Source organism: Arachis hypogaea, chromosome 19, assembly GCF_003086295.3.
Source record: "Arachis hypogaea cultivar Tifrunner chromosome 19, arahy.Tifrunner.gnm2.J5K5, whole genome shotgun sequence".
Lineage (NCBI taxonomy): Eukaryota > Viridiplantae > Streptophyta > Magnoliopsida > Fabales > Fabaceae > Arachis > Arachis hypogaea.
Genome location: NC_092054.1, coordinates 87,233,074 through 87,256,078, shown reverse-complemented (window position 1 = coordinate 87,256,078; position 23,005 = coordinate 87,233,074). Strand labels below are relative to the sequence as shown.

The following is a 23,005-nucleotide window of genomic DNA, read 5'->3' as shown; positions in this document are numbered from 1 at the left end:
TTTTTTCATTCAACTCACTCATCGAAGGGGTTCACTCAATGGACCATAATTGAAACCAAAAACATTGAAACTTAACTAAATGATCGTATGAACATAAATTTAAATTGTAAGAGAAACAAGTAGAAGAATTTATTCCTGCTCACTGTACAAATACATATGTAAACTACTATTGACAAGAGTTTAAATACAAGTAAGAATATCATTAGCTATTGATTTGAATATGGGAAAAATAAAAGTTCATTAACCATACATCTAACCTCCAATATTCCAGGGAAGCAAAAAGAGAGAAGATCCAAGCATTTAAGCAGCCACTTTTTTATGGAGGATAGAAAAATAAGACCTGGAAAAATTTGAATATGACTGTTAAAAGGTACTCAGAATCATAGATAGTTAAAGAAAAAAATTGGTATAAGATAAATTGAACTAGGATTGAGACATTGAACACATTGGTAGAAGGCTTGGTATAAGAGTTTAAATGCAAGCAAGAATTTGAATGCGTACGTCAGACCAGGGATCAAAAACAAATCTACAACTTGGATTTGGAACAAGGACAATAATGTTAAAGGAATAGGCAAATTAAACCACATGTAACAATTCAAATTAAAGTATTTATTAATTATTTTTTTTATTTCTCAACGTATTTCTAATTTGATAGATAAAAAATTAATTTGTTGTAAATTTAAATTTTATTTAAGAGTTTGATATTGACTAATAAATTATTGCATATATAAAACAGAATTCAAACTCTCGATACTTATCTAAATAGACGATTGATTTGACCATTCGATAAATCCAAATTGATTGTACTTATTAATTATTAGCAAGTTCTTTAACAAAACATATATTATGTTTATGTATTAGAATGGCCTAAATTAATTGTGATCATTAGTTATTAATTATATATAATATCTATACCTTTCTAGATCGAACTCTGCTTAAACCTTTCTCCAATCTACTCTCAAGGTTCTTTAGTTCCTTGAGGCTCAGAGAGCTAAGAGCTTCACCAAGGATGTGCCTGCAAATCAAAACAAATTAAACATCATTAATTATTAATTAATAACATGGATGCATATACATTAATATAGAATTGAGATAGTTAGTTTTCTTAAAAGAACAAAGAAATAAAACTCACCTATTTAGATTTTGAATATCACGAATCTGTCTTCTTAATTTGGATGATTCTTGCTGATAAAACTAATGATATTCATAAACAATGTTAAATATATATGACAAAATAAAGACCTAGAAATATAAAATATAAATCACTAACTGAAAGGAATAGTGATTAAAAAAAAGATAACCTACCTAGGCCTTGAGCCCCATTAAAAAGGATGGACTTCTATATTTCAAAACTAATTAATAATAATGTGCATTTTTTTTTATATCATGTGTTCAAATTTTTTTTAGTTTTTTTTTAATTATATTATTTATCTTAAATTTTAGACTTTAAATTACAAATCTTTAAATCTAAATCCTAAATTATGAACTTAAAAGAAAATTTAGCTAATATTAATTAACTAAAACTTAATTTTCTATAGTCCCATACATATATAACATCATTATACTATAATTAATAATATAATTTACCTGTGTATTAGCTTCAGATACAGATTCTGTGTTTGAGGAAGCAGCACTTGCTTTCTTATACCTTTCGATAGTTCCTCTAACACTGCAAATAATTATATAATCATAAAAAATTAAATCAATATTAGTTATTATCAGAGATCAATTAGCAATAATAATAAACAATATAATATTGAACTTTAAAAGAGCTAAAATTATAATTGTGACAGCCAAAGAGTTTGCAGAGGAATTTCGGTCATTTCACATTGGTAGAAGGCTTGGTGAAGAACTTGCTACTGAATTTGACAAGTCTAAAAGCCACCCTGCTACTTTGGCAAAACACAAGTATGGAGTGGCAAAATGGGAACTCTCAAAAGCTTGCTTATCAAGAGAATATTTACTCATGAAACGCAATTCCTTTACCTATATCTTCAAATTTTGCCAAGTATGTCTTAACATTATTATTCGAGTTTTATAATTAAGTTTCAAATCCATTACTAATTAATGAACTGAAATGCACCGAGATTCATGAAATCAGTAGCTCAAGGTGCCAAGAACCATGTGAAATCAGCACAACAGAAGGCTAATAGCAACAAGAAGAAGATGCCTCAGCAACAATTTTATTTCATATATGGCTCGTACCTAATGAGATTCGTGGAAGTGCTTCGGGGAGCCTTGATTGCAGCACGTAATTCCCCCTTCGCAATCCAAAAAGAAGATTATCAGGAAAATAAATTAACAAAATCTAAAACGGAAAAGGAAAACGGCGTACCAAGCAGCAATGAGAACTGAGACACCGATGGCGACGGCGGAGAAGGTGTAAGGAGAGATCTTAACGAGCGCAGTACCCCAAGAGCGGACGCCACGCCACTAACCTTCGACGAACGGAGAAGCCAAGGAAGATAAAGACGATGTCCTTAGAGCTCGGGACGGCGGCGGCGCCAACAAGCTTCCGACGGCGGCGACAATGGGGGCTAGGGTTATGAATTGGGGAAAGAAAGAAGGGGGGTTTGTTTCAATTTCCTTAAGTTCACGCGGTTCAATTTCCTTCAGTTTCCCACTATAGCATAGGTTAAGAAAATGAGTTTATTTTAATTTTTTAAAATTAAGATAATAAAATTGATATATTATATATAATGAGCCTTATATTTTTATTTTTTACAAATTTATTTTATCTAACATACCAAGAATTAATTTATCATACGCATTTAAATAAACAAATAAAATTAACCACTCAAATAATTTAAATTAATTACGATATGATGAATCTTTTATTTTAATATTCTACAATCATTTTAAAAAGTTTTAAATTATTTTTTAATTTAAAATTATTAATAGTATTCAACCTAGTTTTATATTTATAAAATTAGATATAAAATTTTAATATTTAAAGTAAATTATATAAAATTATTATTAGTTTTTAATTATTAAAACTTTTTAATTTTAAAAAGAAAAAATATTTAAAATAATAAAAAATACTTAAAAATTTTAATTAATTAAAACTCAAATGATTAAAACTATGACTATAGACTCCTTTAGATCACTCCCAAAACCGTGACCATAAACCCTTTTAGGCCACCCTTCCGAAAAACTGTGACCATAGATCCTTTTTGGTCACTGTAAAAAACCGTGACCATAGACACCTTTAGGCTACCCCCAAAACCGTGACCATAGACCCTTTTAGGCCACCCTTCCGAAAAACCGTGACCATAGACCCTTTTTGGTCACTGTAAATAACCGTGACCATAGACACCTTTAGGCCACCCTCCAAAACTGTGACCATAGACCCTTTTAGGCCACCCTTAAAACCGTGACCATAGACCGTTTTAGGTCACCCCCCAAAACCGTGACCATAGACCCTTTTAGGTCACCCTTTTTGAAAAACCGTGACCATAGACTCTTTTAGGCCACCCCCAAAAACCGTGACCATAGACACTTTTAGGCCACCCACCAAAATCGTGACCATAGACCCTTTTAGGCCACCCTCAAAACCATGACCATAGACCCCTTTAGGTCACCCCCAAAACCGTGACCATAGACCCTTTTAGGTCACCCCTTTTTAAAAAACCGTGACCATAGCCCCTTTTTGGTCACTGTAAAAAACCATGACTATAGACCCCTTTAGGTCACCTCAAAAACCGTGACCATAGACCCTTTTAGGCCACCCCCCAAAACCGTGACCATAGACCCCTTTAGGCCACCCCCGAAAACCGTGACCATAGACCCTTTTAGGTTACCCTTTTTTGAAAAACCGTGACCATAGTCCCTTTTTGGTCACTGTAAAAAACCGTGACCATAGACCCCTTTAGGTCACCCCTCAAAACCGTGACCATAGACCCTTTTAGGCCACCATTTTTTAAAAAACCGTGACCATAGGTACTCTATGGTCACCCTTTCCAAAAAAACCGTGACCATAGCTTTTTTTTTTTGGTCACCCTAAAAAACCGTGACCATAGAGGGTCTATGGTCACGGTTTTTTACTGTGACCAAAAAAACCGTGGCCATAGATCCAAAATGTTGTAGTGACAACATCCAATTTGTCATTAAATTCATGCAAAATCCTCATGAAATCATGTAAAGTGCACAATGTATGCTTGAATCAAGATGTAAGTGAATATCTACCCAAAACTAGCTTATTTTCTAAGGGAATGCATGAAACTACCCTAAAAACAGTAAAGAAAAGGTCAGTGAAACTGGCCAAAATGCCCTGGCATCACAACACCAAACTTAAAGCTTGCTTGTCCCTAAGCAAGTACTGGAACAAGAGAATGATGAATGGAATGCCAAGAGAAATGAGTCATTCTTGTGGAGGTCATGTCCTTGGTTTTATGGTGGTTTCATGCATAGCAACTTAGATTCATTCCTTTACTGGCTTTCAGACCTTTATCATGTCCTAGAATACTCACTGTGATTGCATCCCATGAGACTTTTATTCATTGATCCTTTTATTGTTATTTCAGGGCTTATTTGTGTTCTTAGGCTAAGTGCTCTATAAGGGGGCGACTCTTTAAGATAAGCTTTCAGCCAACACTCCCGAACCAGTTGGTTCAAGGTGCTAGGTGTTAAGACACCCCTAAGGACTTACTCCCTCAAGTCTCTTTCCCCCATACATACACACCACAGGCATATAGTTTATTTATTTTCTTTTCTTGAGACCTTGGTGTCCAGTACCTCTTTAGATTACTAAATGCTCTGTGGTGAAGGTTACTCTTGATAGTGGACTTTCAGCTGATAATCCCGAGTTAGTTAACCCAAGTTACCAAGTGATAAGGTACCCCTAAGAGCTTATTCATCCAAGTAGATCCCTCACACAGGAGCACCACAGACACATGCCTTAAGATTAAAATCATTGGTGCCTAGCCTCATTGCTTACTCTTTTTCTTTTATTTTTCAACCTTTATTGTTCTTTCCCTTTTTCTTATTAGGATCTTCTTATTTAGCTAGTCTCATGGGGTGTGTCTCAAGCATAGTATTCATGACAGATAGTTGTCCTCCCACCTTGTGGTTGAACCAACTTAGCTAACTTATGACCACACCATAAACTCATGAACTTACTCCATAGTATGAACTCCACTCTGGTCTTTTGCAAAACACTCATTCTCTTTTCATTTGATTCAAAGGGACAAGCATACAAGTAAGCAAAGTAAGGATGTAGTGACATAAAGGCTAGCAATCATAGACTTATTCAACCACGAACTTAAAAAACAGCATTTAAAAGGTTCAAACTATCATGGAAGCCTGTTCTATTTCATACAAGATCTTCCTTATTTAAAACATAGAAAGGGATGAACCAAAGAAGGAACTCCACCACCTTTTACTCATGTGGTTGCCCATGCTCTCCTCCTTGCTTGTCCTCATTGTGTCCCTCTTGATTGCTCGTACTCCCACTCCCTTTGCTTTTTCCAATCAGCTTCTTCTAGAAACCACCATCTTCCATCTTCTTCTTGAGTGTTTCCTTCTGCTGTTTCACCTTCCTCTCTTCTTGTTCTACAAAATCTTTTTGGACCTCATCATATGTAGGGATGGCATAGTGTAGATGATGTATATTACTAGACATGTAGTTCAACTTGGCTTGAGTCTTTACGTTGAACTCCTCCCTATGTAGTTGCCGTCTTTCATTAAGTACAGTGAACTCATTGAATGCTTTCATCTGAGCTATTTGCCGCTGATTGAGTTCCTACAAATGCTTATCTTGACGTTCTTGCCTCTCAGTAACTTGGTGGATGGCTTGAGTGAGCTGGGAGTATTGTTCCTGTTGCTGCTCCATTTGTTGTTTCTGCCACTCTTCTTGTTGCCTCATCCAATTGGACTGAAGGTTTAGTATTTGCTCTTGTCCTTCCATATGTCTCATCCCCAGATCTTCAATGGCCCTTAGAAGGTGATTCATGTTCAAGTTGGCTGGGTCATGATACTCTTCTTGTTGATATTCTTCTTGATGAGGCTCCTTTTGGTGAGCTCCTTGTTTCACTTTTAGCTTCTCTATTTGTGGCCTTCATTGTTGCTGAGCAGGTGTAGTATAGACAAGACGTTGGATTGTAACTAGCCTTCCAGGATTCACCCAGTCTGGATTGCTATCCTCGAAGACCGCCTTAGCCTTTGTACATAGTCTGAGAATAGTGCTGGGGTACCAAAGCCTGGCACCCGAATCAGCCTTCTCAGCTGACTCTTGAATCCCCTCAGCTATGAGTTCATGCACATTGATTTCTCCACCCTGTACTAGGCAATGTACCATAGTTGCTCAATTAATATTGATCTCTGAATTATTTGCAGCTGGGAGGATGGATCTCCTTATGAGTTCAAACCACCCTTTGGCTTCCGGGCTAAGGTCTCCCCTCTTGATGAACCGAGGTCTTCCATCTGCATACCTCTCCCAATCAGCTGCTATAACACAGATGTCAGTCACGATTTCTATGAGCTCACCATTGTCAGGGCTCTTACTTATCCTTGCATGATAACTAGGCTCATCAAAATGTGGTGATTTCAAGTGAAGAGTTCTTGTTATAGCATTTGGGCTGAAGTCTACCTCCTTTCCTCTTACATAGCTTTTGAAGGTTGGGGCCCTGGTTTTGTCTTCTCTAACCACATTTGCGTAGAACTCTTTGATGAGGTTTGCATTGATCTTCCCCTCTGGATTAGTGAGCCTTTGCCACCCTCTTTTTCAATTTTCTCCCGAATCTGTGGGCACTCGTCTTCATTGATTTGGAAGGTTAACTCAGGCAATATCTTCTTGATCTTGATCCTTTCAAATTCTTGTTCATGAAAGGCAGTTTTGAATCTCTTCTCATTGAAAGGAATATTCTCCATTGGTTCCTTCCTCTTTTGCCTCTTGGAGCTTGAAGATGCCATGAATTTGAGTTACTGTGTGAGGGGATTGGATGGTAAGGATAGATGAGGAATTTGGTTGGTTAAGACGAGGTGTGATGAAGGGGTTTTGGATGCCGAAAGTGTGAAGTATGGAGAGTGGGAATTTGAATGTAAGGGGTAAGTATGCACTAGGACCCATTTATATAGGGAGATTATGAGTGAGTGGAGGGTGTGGATTGATGGAATGGTTGCTTGATGGACGGTTGGGGTTGTGCATGGAGAAAGGACAAGGATCATCACTTTATGAAGGTTATTGGTTCGGTCTCCAAGGGTCTCCTTTTTTCAATGTTGCAACAATTTCCAATGCATTCCTTCTTGAGACAAGGGTGTAGTTTCTCTTCATGGAGTGGCCGAACCTTTTTCATTTAATTGTCCAATCAATCCCCTTCAATGATCCTCTCTTTTTCCCTATAAAAATAAAATAAGAAAAATCAATATCATAAAAATTAAACTTTACGGCTAGTATAGTAAAGAAAAAGGATTAGGTTGTTTATTCATGAACACCAACTAACTAACTAACTGTGCGTCCTTATATGCATATTCGTGGCACCCTGGGGTGACACCAAACTTAGTTTGGAGCACTGTGATGAAAAGTTTTGTTCAAAGCTCCAAGACTAGCATGCTCTGAGTTGCATCCATGCTTTCTTGGCATGCTTTGAACACCAAACTTGTTCTTCACTATATACTGCATAATAAGGATTTCACCAAGTGTTTGTCAAGTTTGGGTTGGAATTCATGAATATTGACTTATTCACTATTAAAGGCATATAAAACATGGGTTGCCTCCCATGAAGCACTTCTTTAGCGTCACTAGCTTTGCGTTTCTTCTTCATCAAGGAGGTTGATAGTGATTCAAGTCCTCCCCTCTTGCCTTGGACTTATATCCATTGGTTGTATCAATGATCTCTACATGTTCCAAGGAGAGAACTCTGTTGATAGTGAAGACCTTAGGTAACTGAGATGGTACAGTGGGGAGATCAGGGGGATATCTGGGAAGTAAGCTGAGATCACTTTATCCCTAGAGAGAAGTCCTCGGTAGGGATCTTCTTGTTCCTCCACCTCCTTGGTACCTTCTTCTTTGTTCCTTTTGATGTTGCCTTGCTCTTTGTGACTTCTTCTTCTAAGGGAATTTTGTTGTTGTCTTCACATGTCTCTGGTGGTTTAGGTTCCTCCAGCTTTTCCTTGAGCTGTGACAACTGCTTATTTCCTTGTTCATCAAGCAAAGGCTTTCCCAGCTGGGCTGGTTGTGCTTCAATGCTTGCTTCCTCTTTCAGTATCTCATTATGATCTTTGCTTGGTTCTTTGTTCTCTTGGTCTGCTTCTTGTGAGAGTTTGAAGACATTAAAACTGAGTCGTTCATCATGGATCCTCAATATTAGCTCCCCTCGCTCAACATCTATGAGTGCTCTGGCTGTAGCTAGGAATGGTCTTCCCAATATGATTGGGTGAGTGTGACTCTCTTCCATGTCCAGGATGACAAAGTCTGTGGGAAGAAAGTATTTCCCAACCTTTACCAACACATTTTCCACCACTCCTATTGCTTGTTTTTGAGTTTTGTTAGCCAGCCTGATGACTACATCTGTGAGCATTATCTCATTGATCTGCAGCCTCTTCACCAGGGATAAGGGCATTAAGTTGATGCTTGCTCCCAAATCGCAGAATGCTCTATCAAACATTATTTCTCCTATGGCACAGGGGATGTGAAAACTCCCTAGGTCCTTTCTTTTTATAGGCAACTCTGGTTGAATGAGGGCGCTGCACTCCTTGTTCATTACTATAGTTTGGCCTCCTTTGAGTGAGCTTTTCCTAGGGAGCAGTTCCTTCATGTATTTGATGTATGCAGGCATTTGTTAGATGGTCTTGATGAATGGTATGTTGACATTCAGAGATGCAAACAAGTCAAGAAATCATGAGTATATTCTCTTCTCAACAGCACCCTTGAGTAGTTGGGGAAAGGGTGCATAAAGTCTCAGCAGCTCCTGTTGTGAGATTTCTGGTTCTTGGTGATCTTTTTCCTCCTTCTCTGTTGAGGTGTCTCCAGGTTGTTCTGCCGACTTGTTTGGCTTGTCCTCAGTCTCCTTATCACTTATAGTGACCATCTTGCAATCTTCCCATCTTACTTTCTTTGTTTCATCTCTCGGATTCTTCTCTGTGTCACTTGGGAATCCATCTGTAGGTTTGGGAATCTGCTAAGAGAGATACCCCACTTGGGATTCCAACCTCTTGATTGTGTCTCCCTGGTTCTTGAAATTGGCTCGCACTTCCTCCTTGAATGCCTTGTTGTCTTGAATCTCTTTGCCTATGCCTTCAAGTAGATTCTCAATCCTTGAGAGTCTGTCATCAAATGATGGTAGATTGGGATTAGAGGTGGAAGGATGGGGAGGGTTATTTTGGCCTTGGTAAAGGTGTTGAGAGGGTTGGTTATGTGGGTGCTGATATGGTCTAGATGTGAAATGTTGGTAGGCTGCATTGTTGTTGGGATTTGAACGTCTTTGATCTATGCCTTGGTCTTGTTGATTTTCCCACCCAAAGTTTGGGTGATTCCTCCATCCAGGGTTATAGGTCTTAGAGTATGGATCATGGTTTTGTCTAGGTGAATTCCCAATGTAGTTGGCTTGCTCCTGACTACCTTCTGCTTCTTCATTCACTCCTTCTTGGGTTGTTGATGAAGTGGTGATTGCTGCTACTTGGTTTCTCTCCATTTTCTTGGTTAGGTCAGCCAGCTGCTTGGCAATGAGCTTGTTCTGAGCCAACAGAACGTCTACATTGTTTAGCTCCATCACTCCTCTCGTGTTGCCTCTTTCAGAAGCATAGAAATAGTCATTCTCTGCTACTGTTTCAATGACATCTATGGCTTCCTCAATAGTCTTCTTCTTGTTCAAAGATCCTCCTGATGAATGGTCTACAGCCTTCTTTGATTCATATGACAGGCCTTCATAGAAAATGTGCAGCTGCACCCATTCATTGAACATATCTGGTGGGCACTTCCTTGTTAGGTCTTTAAACCTCTCCCATGCTTCATACAGAGTCTCACCATCTTGTTGCCTGAAAGTTTGGACCTCATCTCTCAGCCTACTGATTTGTTAAGGGGGGTAAAATCTTGCTAAGAATTTGTTCACCACATCTTCCCAAGTTGTCAAGCTCTCCTTTGGGAAAGACTCCAGCCACTTGGTTGCCTTATCCTTGAGTGAGAATGGAAATAAGAGCAGTCTATAGGCATCAGGATGAATACCATTAGACTTCACTGTCTCACATATTCTCAGGAAGGTGGTTACATATTGATTGGGGTCTTCTTGGACACCTCCTCCGAACGAACAGTTGTTCTGAACAAGGGTGATGAGCTGTGGCTTTAGTTCAAAATTGTTGGCATGGATGGTTGGCTTTTGAATGCTACTTCCGCAGTTTTCTGGGTTTGGATTGATATAAGAGCCTAAAATTCTTCTATCCTCCCCAGCATGATTTGCTCGACCTCCTCCGCCATGGTTGTGAGTCTCTTCTTCATGATGGTTTTCCATGTTTTCTTCCATGTTTGGTTCAAAGTATTCCTTCTCTTCTTCAGCACCAACTACTATTTTTCCTCTTGCTTCCCTCCTTAATCTAAAGAAGGTCCTCTCAGGTTCAGAATCAAAGGAAGTTGAAGCCCTGCTTCTTCTCCCTGTCATACAACCAACAAGTATAAGCAAGGAAAATAGATGCAGAAAGTATTTCTGTCAGAATGACTGTTAGTGTGAGTGATGCAATATATCAAACAGTTAGTGGGTTAGTGAACTGAATTGTAAATAACAAAGAAAATTGAAAAAGTAGGGGGAAGGGAAGAAATTAACTAAAACTGAAAGTAAATTACTCAAACAGAAAATTAAATCAAACAAAAATAAAATGTTCAATCTAGTTGCCCTCCAATTTAATCATTGTTGATGCACAATCAATCCCCGGAAACGGCGCCATAAACTTGATGCACGGAAAACTTGTCTCATAACAAATTTCCTTCGGCAAGTGTACCGAATTTGTCGTCAAGTAAAAACTCACAATAGGGTGAGGTCGAATCCCACAGGGATTGATTGATCAAGCAACTTTAATTAGAGGAATGTTCTAGTTGAGCGAATCAGAATTTGAGTTGAGAATTGCAGAAAATTAAATGGCGGGAAAGTAAATAATAGAAAAGTAAATGCTAGAAATAAAGAGCTGAATGTAGATGACGGAAAGTAAATTGTAGAATCTTAAATGGGAATGGGGTAATTGCTCATAAAAGTAAATGACAGAAATTAAAGAGAATGGGTAAGATCAGAAATGGGGAGTTCATTGGGCTCAGGAGATGTTGCATTCTCCGGATCAATTTTATTTTCATCTCTTCCTCAATCAATGCACTCATTGATCTCCTTGGCAATCTTAAGTGATCGAATTACAATTCCTTGTAATTCAATCTCTTAAATCTTGATCAATAGCCAATTCCTTGGTCAATTACTCATGAGAAGAGACGAAGTATGGTCACTGATTATACCACATGCATTTCCCAAATCAAGTGTTGAGAGGATTATAGTCACATATCCATCCAAACCCAATTTGGTCCAGCATGAGAAAGCATTTCTAGCATGATCTCTTCATTCCTCTTTCAAGGTTCAGAAGAGATCCAAGTTTGAATAGCTTCTTTTCCAAGATAACTACCCAATTGGATGAAGATCGAAAACTTTCAAGTAAAATCAAGAGAAAAGATAGAAGAAGAATAATGAAAACTAGTATTGATCCATCAAATTACAACAGAGCTCCCTAACCCAATGAAAGGGGTTTAGTTGTTCATAGCTCTGGAAAATGAAAACAAAGATGGAGAATACATAATGAAACTAGAAGTGCAGAGAAAGTAAAATATAGAGAGTAGTTCTATGCCAAGAGGCTCCCTATAATTTCTAACTCCTATTTTAATTCAAAGCTACTCCTATATATACTACTCTTCTGATCTTCTAGTTGGCTCTTCAAGTCTTGGGTATGGGCCTTTGGATCTTGAGTTTGAAGCAGTTATCTTCTTCATTGGGCTTAGTTTTACTTGCAGAGAGAGTGTGAAGTGGGCAGAGACTTTAGCTCAGGACGTTAGTGGTGTTAACGTTTAAGTGGAAATGTGGGTTCGAGAACGTTAGTGACAATCACCTTTTTCACTAACGTTCCTGATGAGCGGATATTTTATACGCTTTTTGGGGTTAATTTCATATAGTTTTTAGTATGTTTTAGTTAGTTTTTAGTTTATTTTCATTAGTTTTTAGGAAAAATTCATATTTCTGGACTTTATTATGAGTTGTGTGTTTTTCTGTAATTTCAGGTATTTTTCTGGCTGAAATTGAGGGAGCTGAGCAAAAATTTGATTCAGGCTGAAAAAGGACTGCTGATGCTGTTGGATTCTGACCTCTCTGCACTCGAAATGGCGCGCTTCCAATTGCGTTGGAAAGTAGACATCCAGGGCTTTCCAGAAATATATAATAGTCCATACTTTGCTCAAGGATAGACGACTTAAACTGGCGTTCAACGCCAGTTCTCTGCCCAATTCTGGCGTCCAGCGCCAGAAAAGGATTAAAAGTTGGAGTTCAACGCCAGAAATGGATCCAAACCTGGAGTTGAACGCCCAAAACAGCCTTATGCACGTGAAATGTTTAAATCTCAGCCCCAGCACACACCAAGTTGGCCCCAGTAGTGGATCTCTGCACCATCTGTCATAGTCTACTCACTTTTTGTAAACCTAGGCTACTAATTTAGTATTTAAACAACTTTTAGAGACTTATTTTGTATCTCATGACATTTTAGATCTAAACTTTGTACTCTTTGATGGCATGAGTCTTTAAACTCCATTGTTAGGGGTGAGGAGCTCTGCTGTGTCTCAATGAATTAATGCAAGTATTTCTGTTTTCCATTCAAACATGCGTGTTCCATTCTAAGATATCCATTCACGCCTAACTATGGAGAAGGTGATGATCAGTGACACTCATCACCTTCCTCAATCCATGAACGTGTGTCTGACAATCACCTTCGTTATACATCAGATTGAATGAATATCTCTTAGATTCCTTAATCAGAATCTCCGTGGTATAAGCTAGATTGATGGCGGCATTCATGAGAATCCGGAAAGTCTAAACCTTGTCTGTGGTATTCCGAGTAGGATTCAGGGATTGAATGACTGTGACAAGCTTCAAACTCGCGAGTGCTGGGCGTAGTGACAGACGTAAAAGGAGGGTGAATCCTATTCCAGCACGATCGGGAACCTCAGATAATTAGCCGTGCTGTGACAGAGCATTTGGATCATTTTCACAAGAGGAGGGGATGTAACCATTGACAACGGTGATGCCCCAACACACAACTTGCCATAGAAGGACGTGCGTGCGTGAATCAGAGGACAAAGGAAAGCAGAGGTTCAGAAGACAAAGCATCTCCAAAACTCCAACATATTCTCCATTACTGCATAACAAGTAACCTTTAACCCATGCTCTCTTGTTCATTCGCAATTCAACTGATAAATATAATTGACTTCCTGACTAAGAATTGCAAAATAACCATAGATTGCTTCAAACCAACAATCTCCGTGGGATTCGACCCTTACTCACGTAAGGTATTACTTGGACGACCCAGTGCACTTGCTGGTTAGTGGTACGAGTTGTGAAAAGTGTGATTCACAATTCGTGCATTAAGTTTTTGGCGCCGTTGCCGGGGATTGTTCGTGTTTGGACAACTAACGGTTTATTTTGTTGCTTAGATTAGGAAAATTTCCCTTTTTGGTTTAGAGTCTCTTATTATTGTCGTGTTAAAATTTTAGAATCCTTATTTTCTTTTTTAAAATCATTTTCAAAAATAATTTTTCTATTAAATCCTGTGCCAAACTTTAAGTTTGGTGTTTTCTTGTTGATTTTTCTGTGTTTTTTGAAAATTTTAGTTTGGTTTTCTAAAAATTTTAAGTTTGGTGTTCTTCCTTCATGTTCTTGTGTTCTTGTGAGTCTTCGAAGTGTTCTTGAGTTTTCCTTGTGTCTTGATCTTAAAATTTTTAAGTTTGGTGTTCCTTGGTGTTTTCCCTCCAAATTTTTCGAAAACTAGGAGCATTAGATCTAAAAATTTTAAATCTTGTGCTATTTTATTGTTTTTTCTCTTTCCTCACTAAATTCAAAAATATCTTTTCTCTCTATTTCTAAAACAAATTTTCAAAATTTATTTCTAAAATTCAGATTTTTTTTTTCAAAATTTAAAATCTTTTCCAAATCATATCTTTTTCAAAATAATATTTCCTAACCACTTCCTCTCTTCTCAATTTTTCGAAAATCTTCACCATTTTTTATTTATCTTTATCTTATTTTCAAAAAATAAATAAATAAATAAATAAATAAATAAAAATATTTTCTCTATTTTACATCATCACCCTTTCTCCATCATGGACCTAAGCGGAAATGAACAGTCCAGGAGGACTCTGGGGTCATATTCTAACCCCTCTACTGCTTCATATGGGAGTAGCATCTGCATACCCTCCATTGGAGTCAGTAGCTTTGAGTTGAATCCTCAACTTAATATCATGGTGCAGCAAAGTTGCCAGTATTCCGGTCTTCCACAGGAAGAACCTACAGAGTTTCTGGCACAGTTTCTACAGATTGCTGACACAGTACATGATAAAGAAATAGATTAGGATGTCTATAGACTATTACTGTTTCCATTTGCTGTAAAAGATCAAGCTAAGAGGTGGTTGAATAACCAACCTAAGGCCAGCATAAGGACATAGAAACAGCTGACAGAAAAATTCTTGAATCAATACTTTCCCCCAAAATGGATGACACAGCTAAGGCTGGACATCCAAGGCTTTAAACAAGGAGATAGTGAATCTCTTTATAATGCCTGGGAGAGATACAGAGAGATGCTACGAAAATGCCCTTCTGAAATGTTTTCAGAGTGGGTTCAGTTAGACATCTTCTATTATGGGCTTGCTGAAGGAGCTCAGATGTCTTTAGATTACTCAGCTGGTGGATCTATCCACATGAGAAAGACAATTGAAGAGGCTCAAGATCTCATTGATACAGTTGCCAGAAATCAGCATCTGTACCTAAGCAGTGACCCTTCCATGAAAGAAGAGGTTAAAACAGCAACTGCTGAACTCAGTCCTGTAAAACAAGCTGCTGAATTCAATCAGCAATTGGACTTTCTAACAAAGCAGTTAGCCGAATTCAGAGATAGACTACAAGAGACAAGGATGGCTAATATACATATGGACGAACATTTTAAGCAAACAAAGCAGCAGCTATGAAGGCAAATAACAGAAGAATGCCAAGCAGTTCAACTAAGAAGTGGGAAAACATTAAATACCCCACCTCAAGGCAGCAAAAAGTTAAGAAATGAGTAAACCACCCAAAATTCACCTGAGGACAGTACGAGCCCAGGGAAAAGTAATTTTGGAACTAAAACGCCAGAAATTTGGTGGAAGGCTGGCGCTGAACGCCCAGACCATGCTCAGGACTGGTGTTCAACGCCAGAAACAAGGCAGGACTGGCGTTCAATGCCAGAAATAGGCAAGGATCTGGCGTTGAACGCCGAAAATGGGCAAGATCTGGCGCTGAATGCCCAAAATGGGCACATTTCTAGCGTTCAGACGCCAGAAATAGACAAGGAGTTGGCATCTAACGTCACTCCAGTTTCTAACCCTGGCACTCAATTGCCAGTGAGGGATCAGACACACACAAATGCTGATAACAACCCCTCTAAAAAGGCTTCTTCAACCACTTCTGCAGGCAATAAACTTGCAGCAACTTAGGTTGAGGAATATAAAGCCAAGATACCTTATCCTCAAAAACTCCGGAAAGAGGAGCAGGATAAGCAATTTGCTCGCTTTGCAGATTACCTCAGGACTCTTGAAATAAAGATTCCATTCGCAGAAGTACTTGAGCAAATACCTTCTTATGCCAAGTTCATGAAAGAGATCTTGAGTCATAAAAAGGATTGGAGAGAAACAGAAAGAGTTCTCCTCACTGAAGAATGCAGTGCAGTCATTCTGGAGAGCTTTCCTGAAAAGCTTAAAGACCCTGGGAGTTTTCTGATACCATGCATATTAGAAGATAATTGCACCAAGACAGCTTTATACGATCTCGGGGCAAGCATCAACTTAATACCTGCATCCACTATCAGAAAGCTTGGTTTAACTGAAGAAGTTAAACCAACCCGGATATGTCTTCAACTTGCTGATGGCTCCACTAAATACCCATCAGGCGTGATTGAAGACATGATTGTCAGGGTTGGGCCATTCGCCTTTCCCACTGACTTCGTTGTCCTAGAAATGGAGGAGCACAAGAGTGCTACTCTCATTCTAGGAAGACCCTTCCTAGCAACTGGACGATCCCTCATTGACGTCCAACAGGGGGAAATAACCCTGAGAGTCAATGATGATGAGTTTAAGTTGAACGCTGTCAAAGCCATGCAGCATCCATACACATCAACAGACTGCATGAAAGTTGATCTTATTGACGCTTTGGTAGAAGAGATCAACATGGCTGAGAGTCTCGAATCAGAGTTGGAAAACATCTTTAAAGATGCTCAGCCTGATTTAGAAGAGTCAGAGGACATGAAAGAGCCTCTGAAAATTCTTCTGGAAGAAGAAAAACCTCCTAAACCCGAGCTCAAGCCATTACCACCATCCTTGAAATATGCATTTCTGGGAGAAGGTAACACTTTTCTAGTGATCATAAGCTCTGCCTTAAATTCACAGGAAGAGGAAGCACTTATTCAAGTGCTAAGGACACACAAGACAGCTCTTGGGTGGTCCATAGGTGACCTTAAGGGCATAAGCCCAGCTAGATGCATGCACAAAATCTTATTGGAGGATAACGCTAAACCAGGGGTTCAACCACAGAGGCGGCTAAATCCAGCCATGAAAGAAGTGGTGCAGAAAGAGGTCACCAAATTACTAGAGGCTGGGATTATTTATCCTATTTCTGATAGCCCCTGGGTGAGCCCTGTCCAAGTCGTCCCAAAAAAGGGAGGCATGATAGTGATTCATAATGAAAAAAATGAACTGGTTCCTACAAGAACAGTTACAGGGTGGCGCATGTGTATTGACTACAGAAAGCTCAATACAGCCACCAGAAAGGATCATTTTCCTTTACCATTCATAGACCAGATGCTAGAAAGACTAGCAGGTCATGATTATTACTGTTTTTTGGACGGCTACTCAAGCTATAACCAGATTGCAGTAGATCCTCAGGATCAAGAGAAAACAGCATTTACATGTCCATCTGGAGTGTTTGCTTATAGGAGGATGCCATTTGGGCTGTGTAATGCGCCTGCAACCTTCCAGAGATGCATGCTCTCTATTTTCTCTAATATGGTGGAAAAATTTCTGGAAGTCTTCATGGATGACTTCTCAGTATATGGAGACTCATTCAGCTCCTGTCTTGATCACCTGAAACTTGTTTTGAAGAGATGCCAAGAGACCAACCTAGTTTTAAATTGGGAAAAATGTCACTTCATGGTAACTGAAGGGATTGTCCTTGGGCATAAAATCTCAAACAAGGGAATAGAGGTGGATCAAGCAAAAATAGAGGTAATTAAAAAATTACCACCACCTGCCAATGTTAAGGCAATCAGAAGCTTTCTGGGGCATGCAGGATTCTATAGGAGGTTTATAAAAGATTTTTCAAAAATCGCAAAACCTCTAAGCAATCTGCTAGCTGCTGACACGCCATTTGTGTTTGACAAAGAGTGCCTGCAGGCGTTTGAAACGCTGAAAGCTAAGCTGGTCACAGCACCAGTTATTTCTGCACCAGACTGGACATTACCATTTGAGCTAATGTGTGATGCCAGTGATCACTCCGTTGGTGCAGTGTTAGGACAGAGGCATGACAAGCTTCTACACATCATTTATTACGCTAGTCGCGTTCTAAATGATGCCCAGAAAAATTACACAACCACAGAAAAAGAATTACTTGCAGTGGTTTACGCCATTGACAAGTTCAGATCATACTTAGTAGGATCAAAAGTGATTGTGTATACTGATCATGCTGCTCTTAAATATCTACTCACAAAGCAGGATTCAAAACCCAGGCTCATCAGATGGGTGTTACTTCTGCAAGAGTTTGATATAGAAATAAGAGACAGAAAAGGGACAGAAAACCAAGTGGCTGATCATCTGTACCGGATAGAGCCAGTAGAAGGGACGCCCCCCCTCTCTTGAGATCTCTGAGACCTTTCCGGATGAGCATTTATTTGCCATTCAGGAAACACCATGGTTTGCCGATATTGCAAACTATAAAGCTGCAAGGTTCATACCCAAGGAGTACAACAGGATACAAAAGAAGAAATTAATTACGGATGCAAAGTACTACTTATGGGATGAACCTTATCTCTTTAAGAGATGTGCAGACGGAATAATTCGTAGGTGTGTGCCTAGAGAAGAAGCACAGAGGATCCTGTGGCATTGCCATGGATCTCAATATGGAGGCCATTTCGGAGGTGAGCGAACAGCCACCAAGGTCCTCCAATGTGGCTTCTATTGGCCCATACTCTATAAAGATTCCCGAGAGTTTGTACGTAACTTTGACAGTTGCCAAAGAGCTGGTAATCTGCCTCATGGTTACGCCATGCCTCAACAAGGAATCTTGGAAATTGAGTTGTTTGACGTATGGGGAATTGACTTCATGGGACCTTTCCCACCATCATACGCAAACACTTATATTCTGGTGGCAGTTGACTATGTATCAAAATGGGTTGAGAACATTGCCACACCCACCAATGATACTAAAACAGTGCTGAAGTTCCTCCAGAAACATATCTTTAGCAGGTTTGGTGTCCCTAGAGTACTCATCAGTGATGGGAGCACTCACTTCTGCAATAAACAGCTTTACTCTGCCATGGTTCGGTATGGAATTCGCCATAAGGTAGCTACTCCATATCCTCCACAAACTAATGGGCAAGCTGAAGTCTCTAACAGAGAATTAAAAAGAATCCTAGAACGGACAGTAAGTACCCATAGAAAGGATTGGGCACGGAGCTTGGATGATGCTCTGTGGGCTTACAGAACAGCATTCAAGACCCCTATAGGGACCTCTCTATACCAACTTGTGTATGGTAAGGCATGTCACCTGCCCGTGGAACTAGAACATAAAGCCTACTGGGCAACCAGATTCCTAAACTTTGATGCCAAATTAGCAGGAGAAAAAAGATTGCTCCAGCTAAATGAGCTAGAGGAATTCAGATTCACAGCTTTCGAAAATGCCAAGCTTTATAAAGAGAAATAAAAAAAGTGGCATGACAGAAAGCTGTCATCTAGAATCTTTGAGCCAGGACAGAAGGTTCTGCTGTTCAACTCTAGACTCATACTATTCCCTGGGAAATTGAAATCCCGGTGGAGGGGACCATACGTGATTACAAGTGTATCACCATATGGTTATGCGGAGCTTCAAGATATTGATTCTGATAAGAGGTTCATTATCAATGGACAGAGAATCAAGCATTATCTTGAAGGCAACATTGAGCAAGAGTGCTCAAGGCTGAAGCTAGACTAAAAGCTCAGCAAGGTCCAGCTAAAGACAATAAAGAAGCGCTTGCTGGGAGGCAACCCAGCCATGGGGCATCAATCCTCTAAGCAATTTGCCCCATTTCTATTTTTATTTTTATTTGTTTATATAGAGTTCATTGATAACAAGGTAAAGAATCAATTGCATAAGTTCACATGGTTACAGAAGAAATATGCACACAAAACAGAGAAAAAGAGCTCACTGGCAAGAAAACGCCAGTAAGAGCCCATTCTGGGCGTTCAGCGTCCAAAAGGGGCAGCCAGTGGGCGCTGAACGCCAGTAAGGATAGCAATCTGGCGTTCAACGCCAGAAAAGGGCAACAACTGGGCATTGAACGCCCAGGAGAACAGCATTTGGGCGTTTAAACGCCAGGATGGCAGGGAGGAGGCAAACTCATTTTTCTTCATATTTTTTTCATTCTAATCTTGATTTTCATACTTCAATTCATGATTTCTTGCATAAACATGTTAAGAACCCTGATTTCTAAAATCCCTAATTTCTAAAAACCCTACTTTAAAAATATCAAATGTATCTTAATCCATAAGCACCAAGCCTCTTTGCAAAATCAATCCAACTCTTTTCAAATCCTATTTTCAAAACAAATCTAATTTTTTTCCAACTAATATCTTTTTCAAATCTCCACATTATCTTTTTCAAAATCTAGATTTATCTTTTTCAAAAATCTTTCATATCTTTTCAGTTTTAAACTATATCCTCTCTTATCATATCTTCTATCTTATCTTTTCCAAATCAATATTTTTATCATATCTTTATCTTTATCTCCTTTCTTTTCTTTTGGTTGAGGACAAGCAAACCTCTAAGTTTGGTGTGTTTATCCGCGATCGCTAAGATCATGGCTCCTAAAGGAAAACAACCCACTCCAAGAGGCAAGAAAGAGATCTTTCCAAAACCACTTTGGAATCAAGGGAAGTTCTTATATAAAGAACATTCAGACCATTATAATAAAATAATGGGTCTGAGATCAGTGATCCCGGAAGTTAGATTCGATCTGAAAGAAGATGAATATCCGGAGTTCTAGGAGCAAATTCGAATCAGGAACAGGGAAGTCCTAGCTAATCCTGAAATGAAAGTGGGAAGGAATATGATCCAGGAGTTCTATGCTAATATGTGGCAGACTGACAAGCAAAAACTATCTGGAACTGCTTTCTATGAATATCGGACCATGGTCAGAGGAAAGATTGTTTATACCACCCCTGACAAGATCAGAGAGATCTTAAAGCTACCTCAACTGAAAGATGATCTAGACTCCTTCAACAGGAGAATGATGAGAACAGACAAGGGCCTGGATAAGATTCTAGAGGACATATGTATCCTTGGAGCCAGGTGGACCACCAACACAAAGGGTGTCCCAAATCAACTCAAGAGAGAAGATCTCAAACCAGTCGCCAGAGGATGGCTGGACTTCATTGGGCATTCTCTGTTGCCTACTAGCAACCGTTCTGAAGTCACAGTAAAAAGATCAGTGATGATCCATTGCATCATGATGGGAAAAGAAGTGGAAGTTCATCAGCTGATCTCAGCTGAACTCTACAAAATTGCTAACAAAAATTCTAAAGAAGCCAGGTTGGCTTATCCAAACGTGATTTCTCTGCTCTGCAAGGATGCTAGGGTAAGGATGGGAATAACTGAGTATATCTCAGTTGAGAAACCAATCACCAAAGCATCAATGGAAAAACAACAAGCACAGGATGATCCCACCAAGAAAAAAACACAGGAATTTCTCCCAGAAATCCCTCAATCTGAATACTCGGAGTATCTTGAGACGTCTATCACCAAGATACGGGAAGCTATGGAGCAAATAATAAAAGAACAGAAGGAACACAGTCAAATGCTAACCTATATGTTTAAAGAACAAGAGGAGCAAGGGCGTGACTTAAGGGAATTGAAGCGCCAGAAGTTATCTCTTGAAGAATCAAGCACCCCATGGATCAGAGGAACACCCATTTCCGAGAACAAAGGTTGTTAAATTCCAATTTCTGCCTTAACTCTGTGATAGTGTCATTAGAGAAGTTCACCTTAGGAGTCATATAGTAGCAATTAGTATCTATTTTGATTTTATCTCCAATTAAGCCATAGTCTATCTTTCTCATCATCAGCAAACATGAATAAAATAGTAGATCTTTTGAATAAGAGGCAATAAAATTTTGAGTTTTAATAAGAGAAATTCTAATTAGTTACATGTGGTGGCAATACTTTCTGTCTTCTGAATGAATGCTTGAACAGTGCATATGTCTTTTAAATTTGTTGTTTCAGATTGTTAAATATGTTGGCTCTTGAAAGAATGGTGAACATGAGACATGTTATTGATAATCTGAAAAATCATAAAAATGATTCTTGAAGCAAGAAAAAGCAGCAAAAAAAAAAGGGAAGCAGAAAAAGCCAATAGCCCTTAAAATCAAAAGGCAAGGGTAATAAAAAGGATCCCAAGGCTTTGAGCATCAGTGGATAGGAGGGCCTAAGGGAATAAAATTCTGGCCTAAGCGGCTAAATCAAACTGTCCCTAACCATGTGCTTGTGGCGTGAAGGTGTCAAGTGAAAACTTGAGACTGAGCGGTTAAAGTCAAGGTCCAAAGCAGAAAGAAGAGTGTGCTTAAGAACTTTGGACACCTCTAATTGGGGACTTTAGCAAAGCTGAGTCACAATCCAAAGGGTTCACCAAATTATGTGTCTGTGGCATTTACGTATCCGGTGGTAATACTGGAAAACAAAGTGCTTAGGGCCACGGCCAAGACTCATGAAATAGCTGTGTTCAAGAATCATCATACTAAAATAGGAGAATCAATAACACTATCTGAATTCTAAGTTCTTATAGATGCCAATCACTCTGAGCTTCAATGGATAAAGTGAGATGCCAAAACTGTTCGGAAGCAAAAAGCTACTAGTCCTGCTCATCTGGTTAGAATCTGAGCTTTACTCAAAAACTCTGAGATATTATTGCTTCTCAACCTATTAGTCTTCTATTTTATTTTTCTAGTTGCTTGAGGACAAGCAACAGTTTAAGTTTGGTGTTGTGATGAGCGGATATTTTATACGCTTTTTGGGGTTAATTTCATATAGTTTTTAGTATGTTTTAGCTAGTTTTTAGTTTATTTTCATTAGTTTTTAGGAAAAATTCATATTTCTAGACTTTACTCTGAGTTGTGTGTTTTTTTGTAATTTCAGGTATTTTTCTGACTGAAATTGAGGGAGCTGAGCAAAAATCTGATTCAGGCTGAAAAAGGACTACGGATGTTGTTGGATTCTGACCTCCCTTCACTCAAAGTGGATTTTCTGGAGCTACAGAACTCTAAATGGCACGCTTCTAATTGCGTTGGAAAGTAGACATCCAGGGCTTTCTAGCAATATATAATAGTCCATACTTTGCTCAAGGATAGATGACGTAAACTGGCGTTCAACGCCAGTTTTCTGCCCAATTCTGGCGTCCAGCGCCAGAAAAGGATTAAAAGTTGGAGTTCAACGCCAGAAATGGATCCAAACCTGGCGTTGAACGCCCAAAACAGCCTTATGCACGTGAAATGTTTAAATCTCAGCCCCAGCACACA

At 39.0% G+C, this 23,005-nt stretch overlaps 1 protein-coding gene and 1 non-coding gene across 2 annotated transcripts in view; one reads left to right on the top strand and one right to left on the bottom strand.

Moving 5' to 3' along the window:
• The window catches only part of LOC114926012 (uncharacterized), a 50,533-nt gene that overhangs the window by 1,795 nt on the left and 25,733 nt on the right, over positions 1–23,005 (bottom strand). The window contains exons 2-8 of the mRNA XM_072228449.1: positions 2,439–2,623; positions 2,336–2,394; positions 2,206–2,261; positions 1,588–1,669; positions 1,133–1,194; positions 916–1,015; positions 251–340 (exon numbers count right to left, since the gene is read on the bottom strand). Coding sequence (XP_072084550.1) covers positions 317–340; positions 916–1,015; positions 1,133–1,194; positions 1,588–1,669; positions 2,206–2,261; positions 2,336–2,394; positions 2,439–2,623 — 568 coding nt within the window. The 3' untranslated portion in view covers positions 251–316. The remainder of the gene's footprint in view (positions 1–250; positions 341–915; positions 1,016–1,132; positions 1,195–1,587; positions 1,670–2,205; positions 2,262–2,335; positions 2,395–2,438; positions 2,624–23,005) is intronic.
• On the top strand, positions 9,895–10,001 carry LOC112781980 (small nucleolar RNA R71). The gene has a single exon (XR_003192726.1). It is a non-coding gene; the product is annotated as a small nucleolar RNA R71 (small nucleolar RNA).